Source organism: Anas acuta, chromosome 1 (assembly GCF_963932015.1).
Source record: "Anas acuta chromosome 1, bAnaAcu1.1, whole genome shotgun sequence".
Lineage (NCBI taxonomy): Eukaryota > Metazoa > Chordata > Aves > Anseriformes > Anatidae > Anas > Anas acuta.
In genome coordinates, this window is record NC_088979.1 from 4,244,226 (window position 1) to 4,264,712 (window position 20,487).

The 20,487-nt window shown below is 43.1% G+C and overlaps 1 protein-coding gene across 15 annotated transcripts in view; it reads right to left on the reverse strand.

Moving 5' to 3' along the window:
* TENM4 (teneurin transmembrane protein 4) overlaps positions 1 to 20,487 on the reverse strand; it is a 1,646,934-nt gene that overhangs the window by 251,566 nt on the left and 1,374,881 nt on the right. For 13 of the 15 annotated variants that reach the window (XM_068654787.1, XM_068655360.1, XM_068655430.1 and 10 more), the window contains one exon: positions 1,500 to 1,709. The exons of the other annotated variants lie outside the window; for them this stretch is intronic. In XM_068654787.1, the coding sequence (XP_068510888.1) occupies positions 1,500 to 1,709 (210 nt within the window). The remainder of the gene's footprint in view (positions 1 to 1,499; positions 1,710 to 20,487) is intronic. 15 annotated transcript variants of the gene reach the window in all.

Sequence of the window (20,487 nt, forward strand, 5' to 3'; positions counted from 1 at the left end):
ATTTCACTTGCTTTCTTTTTCTCTCCTCCTTTCACCTGGAGGGCATGCGTGTATGTGTACATATATATTCCCTAAATGAACAAAGAGAAAGAACACACGTTATGATGTTGAAGCATGAGTGTGGGTTTGGCTTCACTTCCAACAAGAGTGTCATCTACATGATTTCAGATTTAAATGTGCTGCAACTGCAAGGAGTCAGATGTATGTGTGTGTGTGCTGCAGGGTGGGAGGGGAGGGGGAAAGCTGAATAGAGGATATGAATTTTAAGCAGTTTCCTGAATGAATACGACACTGTATTTCCCCCTACTCTCCTTAGGATGACAATTCAGAGGAGATAACCTTCTCCTTTGAAAAGCCTTGAAGGGAAAGTTTGTTTTTACCATAACAAATGCAACAAAAGAAAAGAAGAGGGAAGCTGGGAAAGGGGTGGTGGTGAAGGGGGACAAATTAAATGTCAAACTTTCTCTCCTTACTTGGAGATAACAGCATAGTAGGAAACCTTCTTAGAAGCTTAACATAAATGGAGTTAAGCTGTTGCCAGCTGCAGTAAACCTCTCTCTCACCTTTCTTTCTCTCTTTCAAGATATCTTTGAATGCCTTCTCCTTCGTCATAAATCAGACCCGTGAGTAATTATCACTCAAGCGGGATGGCAGCGGCCTGAGTGGCCACGGCTATTCCACTGCTGTAATCTGCGCTTCGTCAGGTTACACTACCTTTGATGAAATCTCACATTTCTTTGCCAATGAGCGTTACCTCGCTGTTTATGACTCATTGTCTTGCGGCAGGGAGCTGTGAATCTCATTCCTCTTCTTGCAACTCGCTGGAGCAGCACGGTCGCTTCCCGGTGGTGCTGAGCACCCTCAGCTCCCATCTGGGGAGTCTCGGGGCATCGCAGGGGCCGTGCTGCCACCTCAAATACTTACCGGAGGCATCTCTCAGCACTTCTTAGAGGGGATGTGGCTGTGGAAAGCCTCCTGTAGGTTCTGGGGCTGAGAGCAAGGCGCAGATGCCGCTGTCACAGCTCACCGGGAGTCGAAAGCCGCTCTGGCGTTTCGGCATTCCCTCCTGCATCCCCTTGGGGACAGGTTTCTGACAGGCCAAAGGGCACTCAGCCTCAGCACTGCCGCCCTCACAGACAGCAGGGGTGGCAGAGAAGGGGGTAAAAAAAAATGAAAAAAATGGAAAAAAAGAAAGGGAGGGAGCTCCAGCCTTCAACGCACTTGAAGTTTCTGCTCTCTGCCTAGGTAACAAGCTCGTCCCTCACCTCAGCCACACAGCACGGACGCTTCCAACGCAACACTTTGCATGCTTTCCGAGGTGCTTTATTAACGTTTTACCCCCTTTCCTCCCACACGATGCTATCATTTCTGCAAAAAATAAAATAAAATACCACCACCGAACCCCAGCCGATGGGCGAAGACGCGCGCCGGCTGCCCTCCAGCCCCCCGCGGGTGGCCGCCGGCCGAGGAAATCAAGTAGGTAGAGAGAAGTCACTCACCGTTGGCGGCGACACAGAGGTTTCCAGAGCCACTTTTAACTAAGAAGGAATTTGGGATAAACTCTTCCTCAGAGTCAGAGTCCGCGGCCGGCTGGGCCGCGCCGTTGCCCCGCAACAGCCCGGGGCCTTCATTGGCGGGCGGCGAGGGAGGGGGAGAAGGGGAGTGCTCAGGGGGGGTGGAGGAGGCGGACGAACAAGGCAAGGGGGGACCTGCGGGCCACAAACACACACAGACACAGAGAGAGAGAGAGAGAAAATGATGATAATAAAGGGAGTCAACGGCAAAGCACAGGCACAGAGAGACGCACACGAACAGACAAATGTGGAAAAAAAAGTTGAGCGCGGGCACGGCGAGCGGCCCCCTGGCCCGCTGGAGGGCGGCCGACTCGTGTTAGCTGTCGCGCTGAGGGGGCTGCCGCTGTCCCGTGGTCTAACAGCTCCTTAAAACTAATATCCATCATTTTTTAGGGTTTTGGGGGTCTGGTGTCAGATATGCTTCTCGCCGCAACGTGGGCGCTGCCAGCGCAGCTGTGTATTGACACCAGGCTGCGTGGTTCTGAAGGGAAAGTTTTGCCTCATGTTTTATGAGGTAATTTTTTTTTCAGGTTTTACCTGAAAACAGTCAACTCTCCTCAGGGATTGTCTTTAAGCATGCCTGTATCGAGTTTATAAGGCAAACAGCCTGAAAACCACCTCACAAGGGTGGAGGACAGAGCCAGGCATGGCTGTGTGGCATTGAAGCGTGTCAGTGAACCATCACCCTGAAAAACTCAGTGCAGGTTCGTTTTGTGGATTAAATTACTAGACATGTGGCAAATTAGGTTTTTAGATAACATTTTACATAAAGCTGCATCCGCCGAAGGACGAGCTTCTAGTGACTTGAAGGAAATTGGATCGGGTACACGGAGATTAAGTAGATCCAATTTGAAAAAACATACTGTAAGTAATTAGTGGTATCAGGGTCTTATTCCAATCAGATTTTGGATTTCCCAGATCGACTGGGAAATCAGAAACCCCGAGCTTGTGAAACAAAAAAAATATTGGGGAAATGTGGAGGTCAGGTATTTGCAGTACATCAGTAAATACAGGGGGATATGAACACAGACATGTAACAGGTTAAAATACAGGACAATGCATTTAAACACAAGTATTTCCCCTTGATACATTTGATATGAAAACAATTATGATTAATTTCACACATTTTCCCATATACTGAAATGTTATCATGCAAAATCCATAAAAGAATAACAACACAAGAAAATGTAAAAAGAAAAAAATAAATATAAAACATCTCATTTTGAACATAACATAGCACACAACATAGCCATGCAGTATTTTTGACTAAACACGACATGAATGCTTTAGAAAAGCAAACACAAACCCAAAACAATGAAGCGGGTTTAACATTTAAATCCCCCAAAGCTGGTTCTGCTAAGTTTCCTTCCACCTTGGTCATCAGTTTTTCTCCTGATGAGCTCTTGGGTGCTACCTCCCTGGCATATGCAGATCTTATAAAGTGAAAATTGTTATCAGAGCAGAAATTGTAGTGTTGGGGGAAAAGCCTGGGAGCCAGAGAGAACATGGGACTACACTCAGAGCATACCAAGGTTGTCACCTTCCTGTTAACTATAGGTAGGAGCTGGAGAGAGACAGCAGAAAAAGGGACTACATGCAAATTCTCCAAGGTACCGTGGAGATGCTTAGTGGATGGGAGCAGAAGAAAGCCCAACTATTAGGCTCTGAGTAGCAATTCAGGCACCATCAGTGCCTCAACATCCTGTGTCTAGCCCCCTTCAGCCTCAGCTGTTTGCCTCTGAAACAGGGTGACGGCACACCCTTATGTTAGAAAGGGGATTGCAGAAGGAAATTCCTGAAAAATCATCAGACAAGAAAAGGAAGACATCTACAGAAACGCAGATAGTAAGAGACTACTGTCATGACCCCATGAAAAAGACAGGTGCCGCTTCCAGTTATGGATTCAAGTACATGCAGAGACTAATTTATTTTATTTGCTTCTTTGGGCAAGGCCATATTCATACACGAGTGAGATTATATCATACTCCATCCCACACACCTCTGCTTTGCCATGTCACAAACCCTAACATGCAAACAGCTCTGGAGATACAGCTCTAGCTCTGACGTGCTCCTGAAGAAGCCAAATCTACTCTGCATCATCCTCTAGTCACGAAGGAGTTTTGATGAGCCCTGACATATTATAAAGTTTAAATCATGTCTTTGATTTGTTGTGCTGATGATACGTATTTCTGATGCTGCATAGTCAGAGCCTGCATTCTGGTGTGAAGATGAGTAAAACGGAAAGAAATTGCTCAGCCTATCTCATCCCATAGTCCCATGCAGTTCTTTGTAACTGGAGGGCACATTTTTCCAGCCACTGAGAGACAATCTAGATTTTAAACATTATTTCAAGCCTCTGACTCATTTACCCGAAATCTAGTGAAAAAAAAAAAAAAAAAAGGAGGTTAATGGTAAGACTAACTATGACCAAAAAATAAAAATGTGGTAAATGAAAGGAGATCCCTAATGTTCTCCCTGTGTTTTTGTTAGATAGCATGACTGGGGTATCTGCACATGAAACCTGTAGTCCAGACACAAAGACAAGCAACAGAATGAGCTGAATTTGGAACTGTGACCCTAAAAGCAAAATATTAGTACCTATGTCAGCTCACATCAGAAACCATCTACCATTTCCAGGTGGTTGCAAGTTGGGGTTTTGGCATGGACTTCTCAACATGTCCAAACGTTGTAATTTTGGCAATGAAAAAGGAAGGGCTGTACTGCTGTGAAGGGCACTGGTGCATACAACCACATGCCCCCCAAAATTCCTTCTTGGACACACAATTTTGGGGTGGACGCAACTGGAGATTTCACAAGCTTCTGGATGGAAGGTGTGGCAACTGACAGCATCCAGTTAAAATGCAGAGGAAGCAAAGCAATACCTTCCTTTTTAGCATGTCAGTAGCTATGTTTGTAAGAAAAAGCTGTCTTAAGTTGTGGATCCTTTAAGAGAATTGCCTCCTTTCCTCTGCTAAAGCCAAAAATTAAATCTGACCTTTTCAGGAAAAATAAACCAAGAGAGAGACAAAAGATACAAGTCCGTATCCTTCAAAGAAAGTCTCTCATTGAATTTACTGCAACTGCAGATCCAAGTAAAACAAGCAGGATTCGGCCCATAAACTTTCATTCCAGCTGCCAGAGCAAAATTTCTAATTGATTAGTACAAAATGAATTCACAGCAATACTGGGTTGCTATGGAACCTGAGCAAGTAGGCCAAGTCACTTTGCAGTATGTGCTGTCTCTCCTTCAAAAATACAAAACAGAAGGACTAGATAACACATTCATTATGCACACCCTTGCAATTTGGAAACTAACTCAAAGAAAAACAAAACGGATTCCAAGTATGGGCCCCTTGGCATCAATTTGTAACAATCCTGTATATCCGCTTGCAGTGAACAGTCGAAATTATGTTCTTTGGACTTGAGGCAGGAATAATATAAAAGTTCAACGTCTCCGTATGAGTGATACGTTGCTTGCCCAAATTCAGAGGAAAACAGAACATAAACTTCTATTTTATCTGTGTGCCAGTATTTCAGATTAAGATTAAAAATATCAGGGGAAGATACGTTACAGCCCCTTGTAGATTTATGAAAGTGCTTAGGAAACACAAACTTCGGAACTAGGTTAACACAAAGAATGTGTTTCTCAGCTTCACTGCGGAACTCCGCAAATTTTAGGCAACCGCTTTAAATTTGGGGAAGAGACAGACCAGAGCAGACTCTAAATAGTTAGGAGAAAGTAAGACAAACAATAAACATGCCTTCAGTTTACGCTGCACATTTGGCTGTAATATTTCAGAATACCGTGTGTTTCTCGAGTTACTCTGTCATTTGCAGGTTTTGGCCTTGAGAGATCAAGAGCTGATTTAAAACGGGTGTATTCACACTCATGTGAACAAAAAGGCTGCCAGGAATACAGAACACTCAGGGAGATCATTTTAAACGAAGGACAGTGCATTGTTTCAAAGATTATATACTAGGGAATACACTCATATGTTTACAATTTGTCCCAAAAGGGTTAGAAAAGTGTGGATATACAAATGTTGACTTCTCATGGAACAGATATAACAAGGCAATGGGATTTAATAGTGGTCAGTATACCCAGAGTGGTGTTATCTGCAATCAATAAATCATTAATATCCACTTTTTTTTTATTTTTTTTCTTCCCCCAGAGTATCTTCTATCAAGCTTCAACCAGGAATCTTGAAGAGCTTTGCAAGCACTGAGGACATAAGCCGTGAAATACTGGGATCTTTAATCAGATAGGCTGATAAAATTGGATTGTCTGGGGAGCAAACTTACACTTCCTACAGATAAGGAAACTGAGGCTCATAGATGTGAAATAATTTGCTTCAAAATGCTGTTGTTTCCTGTATCTGCATACCATCTCTAACCACTGAGAAAAAAAAAAATCTGTTTGCAACACTGAAAATATTTCAAATCAGTGATTCCCACCACAAAGGAGAGATAGGGGAAGGGGGGCAGAAGTACTGTGGTCACAATTAGCTCCGTATGACAACTACAATAGTTATCAGGGAAGAACTTTTGCTTTATATCACACTGCTTAAAAAGCTGAGCTTTATGCAACCTTAAAATAGGAGTGGTACTGCTAAGCCTTAATTACAGAGACAATTCATGCACCATGACAAAAAAATAAAAATAAAAGTACATCACAACACAGCTCTGGCCTTAAAGACTTGTGGCACTGGTATGCATTGAGAGTTCACAGGAAGGCTGTATAAATGCAGTGAAGTAGTGTGCTGGCTGGGTTTATTATCCTGTCAAAAGAAGGAGTGTAAACAGATGCTCTTCTGTTTTTGTCTCTCCTTCTCCTCGCACAGTGGTTCTGAGTGATCCTTATTGACATCCAAACTAAATCTTATTGATCTATATTAAAACTGTAGCTAGTCTTGAGACGGTGAAAACCATGACCTGCTTACACAACGGAAACGCATAGGTACCTCTGTCTGACAAAAGCAGTTAATTAATAAATAAATCTAAAACTCAGGCAATTTAATTTCATCCCCGCACTGCATCCGATTGATTAAAGCCCCACCAGCATGAAGGAGAACAGCAGGGCTGAGGTCTTGGTGTGTGAAAGGTGGCAGGCATCGGGGCATCCCTGGCAGCTCATCTGAGAGGGATTTACTCCTGTAACATTTCAGGGCTTTGGAGTTGAGGAGAAGAGCAGGAGAACATCTGCCACTTGGCTTTCCAAAGCGAGGGGAACGTATTATTTAAAGACTAGCCCCCGATGATCACACGGTAAAAGACTGCTTTCTTAGCAGCCAGGAGCCAAGCTCCTTTAGAAGAAAGGATTTTCCTAAGGGACAAGCATCACTCATGCCTTTCTCCTGGTAGCATATCACGCCTCTCCTGTGGACACCATAAAACACCGCTGGAAGAAGAGCAATCTGAACTAGCTGTCTGGCAAAATATGTCAGTGAATCATAGGAGTAAGAAATTGTTGCGCAGATTTATTGCCGTTCTTTAACAATAGGTGGTCACAACATTGTTAGTTCAATGGGGAATATATATCTTGTGTTTAGAATTGATTAAAAAAGCAGCCTTGGAAAATGACTCTTAGTTATTTATATTTCCTGAATTTCCACCTGCACTTATGTTTATTTTATTTAATTTAATTTTGTGTATTTGATTTATAGCTATGAAGCCAGAGGGGAAAATAAATGAAATAAAGGGGACAAATGAATATCATCTTAACAAGAAAAACCTGGGCAGCTGCCATGTCACCAAAATTAAGAAATGAGTAGTTGGGCCTTGAAAATGAGAAATAATCACATGCCCTGTATGAAGACTGGCATACTGGGAAAAAGGGCCATGCAAGGTTAAGAAGAAATGAATAAATTCACTTGGACTGAAATGGAGTATGAAGAACATATGTTATGCCTTGTGGGTGATTTGTGTTACCCTTCCCCAGTTGTGTTTTTTTTTTTTCCTCCCCTTTGTGGTGAAGAGATGCAATAGTTCTCCTTATCCGTGTGCAAGGATAGGATAATTTCTATCAAGGAGCTCACAAAGTCACCGTCAATGGGAACTCAGGAATATCCTTTTTTCAGACAAGGCAGACCTTCCTCTGGGTGGAAATCATCTAGAATGTGAGAGGTGATGTGATGATGGGCCATATAAAAGCACCCCAACCATATGCCTGTGTTATCTGCCTCTGTCCCAGCCCAGATTATGGACTGAACATTTGGGCCTTTTGCAGTTATTCCCCAAATGAAGCAGAAAGTGGAAAGGGACAAAAAATAGCCCAGACCTCAGATCTGCTTTCTGCCAGCTCCTGAGGTTATTAACCCGACCCAAAACAGCAGAAAACAATTATCCATTGAGCAAGATGGAGAGGAGCAGGGAGGAAATTGTTCCCTTCTGAAATGCAGTTCCTCCGGGGCTTGAGGTGCTCTGGAGCAGCACAGCAGCACTTATAATTTTTTGCCAACACAAGAAAATAATACGGCAGATTTTCAGAAAATTACATGGGCAATTGCCTGAGCCGGATACTCAGCTTGCTCATTTGTAGGCACAACAGTTGAAACAGATTGTGTAAGTTAGCTACACAATTTTCTGAATATCATACTCCAAGGCTGAGATTGTGCTGTTATTCAAAAGCAAAAACAGGTAATTTAATTTCCAAATATATGGGAGAACACTTGTATCTCTTTCAAAATCAAAGAAATATGGATCAAGAAAGAGACTCTCTTCTGATAGTGCCAGCATAAACAATCCTAATCACCGTGGAATATTTATATCGCTTCTTGTGAAATATTTACGCAAGTAGTTCACATCATCTGAAGTTTTAAGGACAGCACAAGCCCCTAATTATGGATCACCATTAGAAAAGCTCACGCAGCTTTACTCAAACTCTACTTGTAAAAGAATAATGTAATCGGTAGGAAGGCTGATGAGCTGCCCGTGAAATGGCCTCTCTCAATCTGACACTAATGCTCCATCTGATCCAACACACCCCATATAAAGTATAAAGTTCTCTGCGGAAGATTACATGCAAATCTCCTAACAGGTCCATTTTCCTATATTTGAACACCAAACGGTGGGCTTTGTAGAAATTGCTTTCCCTAAGCTTTATGCTAACAAAGAGGTTTACACTGCCTTGCAAAACGGTTCGGGATAAGCTTGGCAAAGGCAAAGCACCCTTTCTAGTCCTTTTACCCTAGCAGGGAAGAGTTAATATACGTGGGACATTGCAAGACTTTTTCACCTGCCTCAGGGAATACCATTTATGCAATTATTTTGTAGGACGGTCTTACAGCCAAAAGACCAAAAAATGCAAAATTTCGGCTCATGATCGGTGTCATGCTTTGGGACCTGCCCAGCAAACATTGTCTGCAGGTTCTTTTGGACTGTCTTTTTTCTCTTCATTGATTAGACAAGGAGCATTGGGTGATCCTAACTAACTCAGATGCCTAAGTGGAAGTGGCGTGAACCCTGGGCTTAATTTCTGGAACCTGCCTGAAAGTAAGGCAATCTCACTGAGAAAGCTCATAGACAAGGCTGCTGTGTTGAAGCGATGGAAGATGTCTCAACCCATAGGCACCTAGAGATAAAAGCTGGAGTGAAGGAGAACTTTGAGGCCCTGATATTTTACGCTTCTCTTGGAAAGAAATGCAATCTGCCTGAGTAAATACAGTCCAAGGAAAACATGAGGTTGCAGACCTCTGGAGCATGACAAAGGGGTGCCAAAGCTATACCGCAGTGAGGATCCAAGTCATCTAGCCATAAACTCTCTGGGGATGAAATTTCAGATGAGAGGAATGTGGCCTGAATAAAGAGATCATTACCTGTTCCTATTTTGGTTACAATTAGTGTTGGCTCAGGATTTCTGTGCTACATTAAAACTAATGAACTTGCTTAGCCTCTTACCCTTACTGGGACAACTTCCTCCTGATCCTACTTTTTATCCCCAATAGGGTTGGATGCTTCCATCTCTAAAATGGTATAGAGGCTGTTTTGTAGTGACTGCTGTTTGGCGTTTTCTAGCCAATATCCCTTAATCTAGGAAGATTTTTTTTTCTAGTGAACGATTTCAAACAAAGCCAACTGTCTCCCTTCAACATCTAAGCATCATGGTTCAGAAGATCATTCTCTGTCTTCAGCTAAGAAGAGAGATCAAGGCAACTTAGTGCTAAAAGGCTCTTCTCAGATGGACTCTCTGAAGGGATCTGATTAAGGAGAAAGGTTATTTTCCATAGCAGTTTCCTTCTGTGAGCTAGCCCTGTGGCTCTGGAGTTGAAAACAGAAGGGTAAGCCACCAAGAAAGTGTGAGGTTGCTTCAGAAGAGGAGGCAGAATAGCTGTACCGGAGTGATGCTGAGCCTGCTGAGTTAATGTGCTTAAACAGCAGAAGAATTTGGGCATGGAACCAAGCTAAAGGAGTGCACCCTGTGCCAGCACCTTTGCACAGTGCTGTGCAGTGGGTGTGACAGCTTGTAGGACCCCTAAATGTCTCTCTGCACCTCATGCTACCCTGGGAAAGCACTTGAATCCTGCACATGCCCTGTGCCTGGCACAGAGCAGTGAAAGGTCAGACCCTTCCTGCATCTTCCAGAGTCACTTTGGGCATTTCTGGCTATTTATTCTGCAGGCTTTTTCAGGCATGAGCTGCTTCTCCTTGTGTGCTTGCAAAGCCAGCAAAACAGCAGGACCTAGATTTTGTTTTGGGCCATTGGGTGTTCTTGCAATGCCAGCTGTAAGAGTAGGAAAGTTGTATGTGCTCAGATATCACAGAATCACTGAGGTTGGAAGGGACATCTGGGGACCATATTGCCCAACCTCCCTGCTCAGACGGAGTTCCCTGGAGCACATTACCCAGGACTGTGTCCGGACAGGTTCTTAACTCCTTTCTTTTCTACTGCAGGATTGACAAACCAGTCTACAAACCAATTTAATGTGCTCAGGTGATCCCAAACAGATCCCAAACAAAGTTCAAAACTGTAGACTCACAGAGCAGCTGGTGGTGTCGGGCAGCTGTGGGTCCCTGTGGTGCCAGCCCTGCTCCAGCAGGGCCACCCTGAGCAGGGGGCCCAGCCCCACATCCAGGCGGCTGCTGGAGATCCCCAAGGAGGAGCCCCCAGCCCCTCTCTGGGCAGCCTGTGCCAGGGCTCCGGCACCCGCCCAGCCCAGACATTTCTGCCCATGCTCTGACAGAACCTCCCGTGTTGCAGTTTGTACTCGTTGCCTCTTGTCCTAGCACTGGGCTGTAGCTGTAATTGTCGTGGCAGAGAGGGCAGAGAGCTGTTCACGATGTTCTGCACGCAGTGAGAGGCAGAGAGAGTCCCTGTGCTGCAGGACAAGTGCTGTGCTTCCACAGAGGTCAAAGTGAAGACCACACACTTACTGAAAAAGCTGCAAAGAAGGTACGCAGTCCTCACTGCTCTAATCCAAAGTTCCTCCACATAAACCTGCACTTCGGGATCCCTTTCCAAGAAAACTCCCTGAATTCTTACTAAGGCAAAGAATTAAAATAGTAGCTCCTGGTGATGCTTCTGGGAAAGGCTGGGAGGCAAAGCAGGAATATGGTGCTATTAAGCCAGGGGAAAAAAAAAAAAAATATTGGACCAAAAATTCTGTTTTTCATTAGGTTCATTTCAGGCCTAAAACAACATCAGTAGCCAAAGACCACTCTCAAGGAAAAAAGGAAAAAATTGGTAGAGGCAAAGTTTCAGGTTATTAAACGGAATTTCAAGTCCTAAAAAAGGGAAGTATTATTTTATCTTCCATGTTTTAGCAGCCAACAAATCAAGTTGCAAATGCTATAGCAAGAATTCAGAAAATTTCAGAGACATCATTGATGTTACTGGAGTGTTTTTTTTTTTTTTTTTTTTTTCTCCAAAGCCTCACTTAAGATCTTTGAAGCCACAATCTGAATACCTTAATCATTGCTTTACTGACTTCTGCCCTATAAGAAAAAATATTCACCTTGAGCTTTTTTCAGCTCCCTGCTCAGTAAAAAAAAAAAAAACAACTGAAATTCTTCAACGCATTGTACAAAGAAAGGTCTCCTGTAAGAGATTTCCTGGACAGAGGAAAGGTAATTAAAATTCAACACACATACAAGGCACATGAGGATTATCTGCAAAAAAAATCCCAGTAGTTCAGAGAGGGATTCGCAGCAGTGTGGGCTGTATGCAGGAGGGCGAGATGCATGGTCTTGTTCACTGAACAGCCTCTCCATCTCTCATCCCCCACCTCTCTTTGGGTAAAGGAACTAGCTATCTTCCAAAAAAGAATGCATTTTAGAAAAATGAGGACAGTTTTAAAAAAAGAGTTTAATGCTTGAAAAGGTGGCACCTGAACCCATGTCAGGATGTGCTACGGGCTTTGGCATGATGGAGCAAAGTCCTGCTCCAGCTGATTTACCATCCATTCCCCCTCCCTGGCTAACTCTGGTCATGCACCCCTCCCCTAAAGCTCTTAATTGCATCCTGTACTAAAGGGGAGAATGTCTTCCTCATACTACATGGTAATCAAAGTTAGGTAATAAAGAAAGATGACTTGTAGCCCTTATTTTCCTCCTGACTATTGAAACAACATGCTAGGCGTAGTCCAACTCTCATAGGTGATACTTTTTCTAAGTTTAAGGCGTTTCTGTCAAAACTAACCCAGAATGGGTACTTTCACATACTATCTATAAAATAATTCCTTCTTTCCTTTTTAAAATGTAATGGTTTTGATCTTATCTCATGGTAAACTGCAAACAGGAGCAGGGAGCCGTGCTTGTTCTGGATGATCAGAAGCCAAGCTGGTTAGCTTGTCCATCCCTGAGGGTTATTGAGGTGGTTGTTCACTACGGCATAGAAAACTCGTCTACATGAAGTCTAATTTTAAATTCCTGACCAATTATGCTGGGCAGCCTGTTCCTGAGTCTTACAGGTCTAACACCACACACTCCCAGCTACTGCACTGAACACCCTTCAGTAGGCTGCCAAGCTGACTCAGGAACTTTGCAGTCACTTTTATCTCTAATTTGGATCACAGAATTATAGAATCATCAAGGTTGGAAAAGCCCTCCATGATCATCTGGTCCAACCACCCCCCTACCACCAATGTCACCACCAAACCCTGTCCCCAAACACCACGTCCAACCTTGCCTTGAACATCCCCAGGAACTCCACCGCCTCCCTGGGCAACCCGTCCCAAGGCCTGACCACTCTTTCTGTTCTCCCTGCACTCTTAAATTTCCACTGGGCAGATCCTGTGTGCACACAGAAGAGGCTCTTTTCCCTCTGCTCAATATTTTTTTCAAGTGCTGCTTTTCATTTGGAGAAAAAATAAATAAAGAAACAACAGGTTAATCTAAAGCCCAGTTTTTCACAAGGCTGTACTTTACATCTCCTGGGAGAATTACATGCAAAAAATCTTGTACGTTTGCAGCTTCCCAGCAGTATTTTATTACAGTATTTTCTTGTCCTACATACAGAAAAGTACAGTAGCCGTATTATTTCTCTGGTTTCTTCAGCTTACAGCATACTTCCTTCCTGATGTCATATCCTGTATAGTGATCCTATTATCAAAAATAATAGTATAAACTCAGCTCCTACTTCAACTCTTAAAATGTCCATTTATCACAGCCTTATAAAAATGCTTGGAAAATGTATTTGCCAATGCATTTCACTGAATCACCTGGAAAAAAACTCAAAAGCTGACTGTAAAGAAGTGCTAAAAGATGATTCGGAAAAATATAATCAAATATAACAGCTATTGCTTATCAGCAAGAAGAAAAAAAAAAAGATAAAATAAGCAGGGTGGTATTTTTTTTTCCTTTTTGTTCCAGGATAATTATCCAGACCTCCAATTTCCTCACTTAATATATTTATTTAGGCACTGTAATTAAGCCAGTAATTGCTCGGTATCCTCTAAGAACTGACCTTGATGTGTATAATAAACTGATGTTATGATGAGAAAGAATAACTAAAACGAACTTGAGAAGTCTTGAAGTGGCAAAAGCTTTTCCCTTTCACATGCGAAGTATGAAAAGCAAAATGTAGATGGCTTTTCCCCATAGACTGTAATTCTCCAATTTCCTTGGGTTCAAATATCCCAAATTTCCCCAGATTCATTAAGCTCAGATGTTTGGTGTGATGGAGTCTGCCTAAAAGTCACAATTTGCAGACCTTGGTTATTAGAGCAAAGCACCAAATTTCACTTTTCTTTACTTAAACTGAAAAGGTGAAGTCATTGAGTGTGGAGGCCCTGACACAAAGTAGATCAGGAGTTCGGGGTATGTTGGAGCCTAATTTTTCATAGGTGCAAGAGAACCCAGAGAGCATGGTGCAGACAGCAAGTGGGTTTTGTTGTGTGCCTGTTTACGTAAGCAAATAAACAATTAAAATTATGTTTTAGAGCCAACGCATAAAATTGTTAACAAAAAATCATAAATATTGGTTGTTTTCAGTTATATCTTAAATGGTCAACTGTCACCTGCACACAGTCTTTGCAAAAAAAAAAAAAAAAAAAAAAAGTATGTGTTATATTTTGTTGTTGTTGTTGTTGTAATTATTGGTTGAAAAAAGCTGCTGTCTAGCCCCATCCCTTTGGGCATAAACTAACTCATGACACCCTCATGGGGCATCTGCAACACACATTTGGAGTCATTTAAGAACAATGAAAGGTCATTGCTCCCTGTCATGGGCCCAGGGTACCCAGAAGCTTCAATAAAACTCCTTTTTACATTGAGGATTCTAGCAATGGACTGCTAAAGGTGCTTTGGACAAACTGCTTTGCATTTGAAGCTTCCCCAGATTACAGGTTCTCCAGGGCTGTTCAACAGCAGCTCTGGTTGGACCTCTGCTGTTGCACAGTAACTGTGCTGTCTTCCATTTCTTCTTTACTTTTACCTTTTTCTTTGCATTTTATTTTATGCAAAGATGAATGTGGAAAAGGTGCAACATTGCCTTCTTGTTACATGCTTGTGATTTTTATTATGCCCGTCCCCGAGGCAGCGAACCCAGCACCTGGCCCTGCTCGGGTGTTCTGGCCTTGCACTCAACGAAGGCGCTGGGGTCTGGGAGCAATAGAGCTACTTCATAAGCAAAGTGGTCATTCCGGTGTGAACATTAAAAGTCCTGACACACACCTGAAAAAGGGCTCTGGTAGCCATTATTCCATCCCATTTACCCTGCAAAAATTTATGCACCCGTACAAGCTCTGTTAGAAACTCTGAGCAATTTCTCTAAACTCGCACTTAGCTGTGAAGTCTGCTGCTTCTATTATGGATTTGAAGAAAGCTTGCCTACTTTTTTTTTTTTTTTTTCTGAGTATATTACTTGTAATAAAAGATACTACCCGTGCCTACAAGTGTTTTCTTGACTAACTCCTCGGATTATCACACCTACAAAAATATGCCACTAGGCTGATATTTTGGGATCTCAAATGGCATACAGATGCTTGCTGGCTCACTTTGAGAAATAGTTTTCTGCGACTAAATTGATTTTATAACTGTATTAGTAACAGTTATAATCATTTAAAGCTCTTCACGTAGTAAAGCACCAAAGAGATTTCTCCACATCCTCCTATTTTGGAGGGGAACACTCACTCACCTCCACTAATAAAAGGATGTGAAAAGCTCATGTGGATGACATGAAATAACCCTATTATTTAAAGTATAAGAAAATCTAACACAGGTCTTAGCGCAGATAAAAAGAGAAGGTCAACAACCCGAACGTGTCCACTTGTGGAAGATCTATGCTTAGTACAAAGATTTGGTTTTTGACCTTAGTACAATGAAGCCAACATCATGAGCATGCAAGGGCAGTCAACAGAAGCAAAGGCCATTTAGAATCATAGAATCCTAGAATTATTAAGGTTGGAAAAGCCCTCCAATATCACCTGGTCCAACCACCCCCCTACCACCAATGTCACCACCAAGCCCTGTCCCCAGGCACCACGTCCAACCTCTCCTTGAACACCCCCAGGGACGGGGACTCCCCCACCTCCCTGGGCAACCCGTCCCAAGGCCTGACCGCTCTTGCTGAGCAGAAATGTCTCCTCATTGCCAACCTGAGCCTCCCCTGGCACAGCCGCTCCTCACAGGACTTGTGTCCCAGGCCCTTCCCCAGCTTCGGAGCCCTTCTCTGGCCACGCTCCAGGGCCTCAATGTCCTTCTGGGAGTGAGGGGCCCAAAGCTGAACCCAGCACTCGAGGGGCAGCCTCAGCAGAGCAGAGCCCAGGGGGACAATCATCTCCTTGGCCCTGCTGGCCGCACTACTCCTGACACAACCAGGATGCTGTTGGCCTTCTTGGCCACCTGGGCACACTGCCGGCTCATGTTCAGACCAGTTTGAACAAGTGGAGGACTGAAGGCTGGAAACACAAAGGCCACAGTGGCAGAAGAAGTTGAGTCAGTGCTGTGATCGGTGTGGGGAAGGCCACCAAGAGCTGCCAGAGAAAGCTCAGAGAATATAGGATGAAGAGATGGGAGAGCTTTATATGGCATTGTGGAACATGATGTACAGAAAGGGGATTAACTTGGTGATGAATTTGACCATTGGACTTAAGGGATGGGAATGTTTAGCATCTGCAAATGATTTTCTGTCTGGTTTATTCAGGAAAACATTTGCATGTTCAGAAAATCACGGGGAAACAACCTTCAGCTGCTGCGACTTGTGAGCTAACTCAGGTGACAGAGGAGAGATTGGCCTGTGGCTGAAAATCTCCACAGCAACAGGCATATCTGCTGCTTTTATAGTGCTTCTTCCAAAGTGGAAGGGGCAGCGTTTTATTCAGAGAAAGCAGTTGTGTCTGGTTACACAGTAATACTAGTGTAAGGCTTGAATGGGCAGGGATTTTGTGTACCTGTGAAAACAGCTCTTTAAGTCCTTAACTTCTGCAGTTCCTCAGGAAATAGGCATATTTAAAATAATTTCAAACCTGCATTGTAAGAATTACTGCTGATTTTTGTGAAATAAAACCAATTCAAAGTCCGTTTTTGATGTGGTAAAGACCAGTTGGAGGAAGAAGAAAGGTTTTACGATGTATGCCATTCTCTTTCCTTATTTGCTGTTGCTATGATGCTGTGAAGTCATCCACGAGATGGATCAATGAATATCTTCTTTAAACTTCTCATTTTATCCTTCCCAGTGGGACAAGGTGGCTGCTAAACCATGTAATGGAAAGCTGGACTGGAAGAGTGATTTCTGTACCCATCACTGATGGGACTGGAATTATAGTTCTTGGAGCAGCGCTTCTCAACCCATTAAATTTTCCCAATCTCATTTGTTCATTAACTCACTGATCTTTTTCAGCATGGCCGATACCAAAATCCATACAGCAATGATCCATCTAGAAAACTGCACATTGCTGTGGAGGCAGGAATTACTCCCTTTAGATCCCTGCCAGGTGATAAGCAAATGCCCTTGAGCAAGAGGATATTTTTTTTATTTTTTTATTTCTTTTTTTTTTTTGCAAATCCCTACTGCATCATGCAAATCTCTAGAACTGATTGGAACATTTTATGAATACCAGTGGCTTCTTGAGCCACCTGTTCACCGGGGCCTTGGGAGTCACTGGAAAAAACTCAGAAATGGATTTTCCAAAGCTGTCCCAGACTTGGAAACAATGCTCAGTGTTTGCATGTTGCATTGTATCTGACAAACTCTTTGACAGAAGTGATGTGCTTCCTGGAGGATGGAACTGGTGGGCAGTAAAGCTTCCAGGCCAAAATCTTGCAACATATCGGATAAAAGGACACGTATCCCTTGGTTCCCACCCTCGGGCTGAATCCACTGCATCATCCCATTTGCTTAAGGAACTTTTTGTAGCAGCGTGTTATGAGAAAGAGTGGAATCATAACTGAAAAGAAACCAAATGAAACCAATCTGCCCCCCACACCTGGGTGTTTAATGGGAGTCTGAAATGAATAAATGCATTTTGTGAAAGGTCTGTTTTAATAAAATCTGTCTTCACCACAAAAGGGAATAGAAGTAAGAGTGAAATGAACACTAATAACACCAGCTTATCGGCTATTCTGTGAAATCCTATTTATAAGCCCATGGATGCTAATTAACTGTCTTGCAACGTCAGACAGAATTGCACATTATTCCCAAATGAAAGAGAATGGAAAGTGTTAAAGAAGACACCACGCTGATTAATGTCTAAGCCAGGTGTTTTGTGTACCCAGACTCTTCCTGCCTGACAACTTTTCCCCATTATTTTCCTTTTCTATACAGGGCTCCTGTGAACCCTCTTAATGGCGATTTTTGTCCTTTCTTAAACAACCACAACTTGGCAATAGCATCGTGAGCCCCTAAGATCATCCCAGAGCCTGAACTCACCAGAAATGAAGCAGAAGCAACTATGAATAATTAGGTGGAATGAGTGCATTTATGATTGACCTTTGAGAAAAATATATTATCTGGCAACAGTGGGAGAAAATTCCTGGCCTTTTTGAAAAGACTTGCAGGCAGAAAAGTTCACCATGTGAAATACACAGGTATATATAAGCAGCCTGACAGAAATGCGTGGCTACCACGTGAAGTCGATGGCGTAGGCTTAGAAATGGGGCATTTGGGAGGAGATGGGGGTACACACAGCGGTCTGCAGACAGGTCAGCTCTGGAAATGAAAAAGCCATGTGGATACAAATGGGCTGAGCCACCTTCCTGTGGTGTGTCCCAAGATGCAGAGCTCCCCAAAGGGCTCGCTAGCACAGACTTGCGCCACCTCAAAACACTGATGCTCTGGGGCCTGTTGCATGGTACATAAAGGTCCTTGGGGTTTTCAGCTCTCTGAAGAAGCATGAACCAGGCTGAGATGCAGATCCATCAAGGTGTGCCTACGGACAGGATCAGGTCTCAGGAGGGATTTATGAAATTAAGTAGATTTCTCAAATTCTCGGTTCGAGGTCCATCACTGACCAGCAGCGTGAGCATCTGAGCTCTGTCCAAAATGTGCATTGTGCCTCGATGGAGCTGATTACCTAGGGTTATTTTCCACATGGACCAATCTTATTGATTTTAATTGAATTACTAATAGCATAAGGCATATGTATAGAGACACAGGGAGAGAGGGGGTTGGAAATGCACGTCCTAGATCCTGTTGGCTGTGTTCATGCAGAGGAACAGAGTAGGGTTATTCACAGAATAACCCTACTGAAATCAATGCATATCCCTACAGAAAAAAATAAAATAAAAAATTGCCCAGTCTGATTAAGAGAAAAACCTGTCTTGTTTGGATTAGAGATGTTGTGTGGAACTATGGTGTTATTTTTATACCCTTTATTATTAATATATTAAAACCTATATCACTCATCAGGGGAGATGAACCGTGGTGGTGCTGAACACAACTGTAGGTTACAGTCACCCGTGTCATTCTCTTAGATAGATGGATCTTCCGTGGTGTATCCTATGCAGCTGAAATATCAGGAGGGTAATTTGTCTCTAAATTATGGCTATTAGTAATTAATCCTCTTTTGCTCTGGACTTGAGCGACCTTTATAAAGAAGCAGTTTAAATTCAAGAAAAGAAAAGTGAAAGAAGGGGAAGAAATTACCTATCATCCACAAACAAATATGCATTTGTCTTAAACTTGCAGTAAGATCTACCAGAAGAGTCAAAAACCCCCACAAAGTACTCAAAATATAGCCCAAAAGTTGTACACTACCAACTTTTGTTGTATTTGAGGATAAAATACTTTCCCGTTGTGGCAACAGGAAGCCCGTGACCTATCCAAAGCTTGCCAACCCCAGGTCATCTCTGTGATAAACTGCTCAGGGCTGCGTTTCCATCCTGAAAAGTTCCCTGATGAAGTGAGAAAGAAAATGTCCGGCCTCTGTAGATATGGTGTTTCTCAAAACCTTGATCAAAATCAAATGTCTCCCTCCCTTTATTAGGGACGTTAAACAGGAGCAGCTGTGCTGGGGACATGCACGCTGCCGGGCTGACCTTCAGCCCTGGTACCTGCTCGCTGGCAATTACCCGGCGATAGCTGTTGATCGTACAGAAAGTGAATCCAACACCTTGTAGGAAATACCTTGGAGGAAACAGCCTCATGATGAAATGCTGCCCTGCTTTATTTTTGTGGGCGAACGTTAGCGTTCATAAAAATAAACGACTACCTCGACGGATAAGAAACAGACACGGGTTTTGTGCAGATTTTGTGCAGACTATTCCAGGTGAGACATCTCTGCCGCGTGTGGGATTGTCTTGCTTGCACATTCTTGGCTTGGACCTTTTCTTTTGTTAAAAAAGAGAGGAGAGACATTTCTGAAACTGTCCTAGATATGTGTAAAAGGACAACTTGCTATCTTAGTTTTTCAAAAAGGACATAAAAGAATAAGCAGAAAGATTTGTGGTAAAGCTATCCTTGTGTTTGAGCTGCCTTTTTTTTTTTTTGGTGGCAGGCAATTTGGGTAAGCAAAGAAGGCAGAGAGCTTAGTGAGCCTGGCTGGGAAGGTGAAGTCAAGGAAAAGGAAGGTTAAGGAAAACCCCATTTTGCAATATTTATTTTTTCTCATCTGAGGATCTGGGAGCTTATCTAAAGAACAGCGGCGACTTCTCTTTCAGATACACCAATCTCTTCCGTCTCGGGTTCGTTATATGTGATTTTAAGCTCTGTCTAATTGAGGCTGCCTTATCTATGTTATTCTTAGAAACCAGAAGTTAATCCATAAGAGCTACAGGTTTATCTTTCTCCTTTCTAGCCACATCTCAACTTGAAAAAAAAACCATGCCATCACCCTGCTCTGCCTCATTTATCCAAGTAACGTGGCAGCTAATCCTTCTGGAGGAGCACCACATGGGGCAGGCAGGGCAAGACACCCACGTTCCCAGGGCTCTTTGGGACAGAGGGGTTTGGGTATCTCTGCGACATCCCCATGGTGCCAAGGGATTTGGTTTTGTGGCTGGGAAAACTAAATAGTAACACAGTGATAGGAGAAACAGCCCA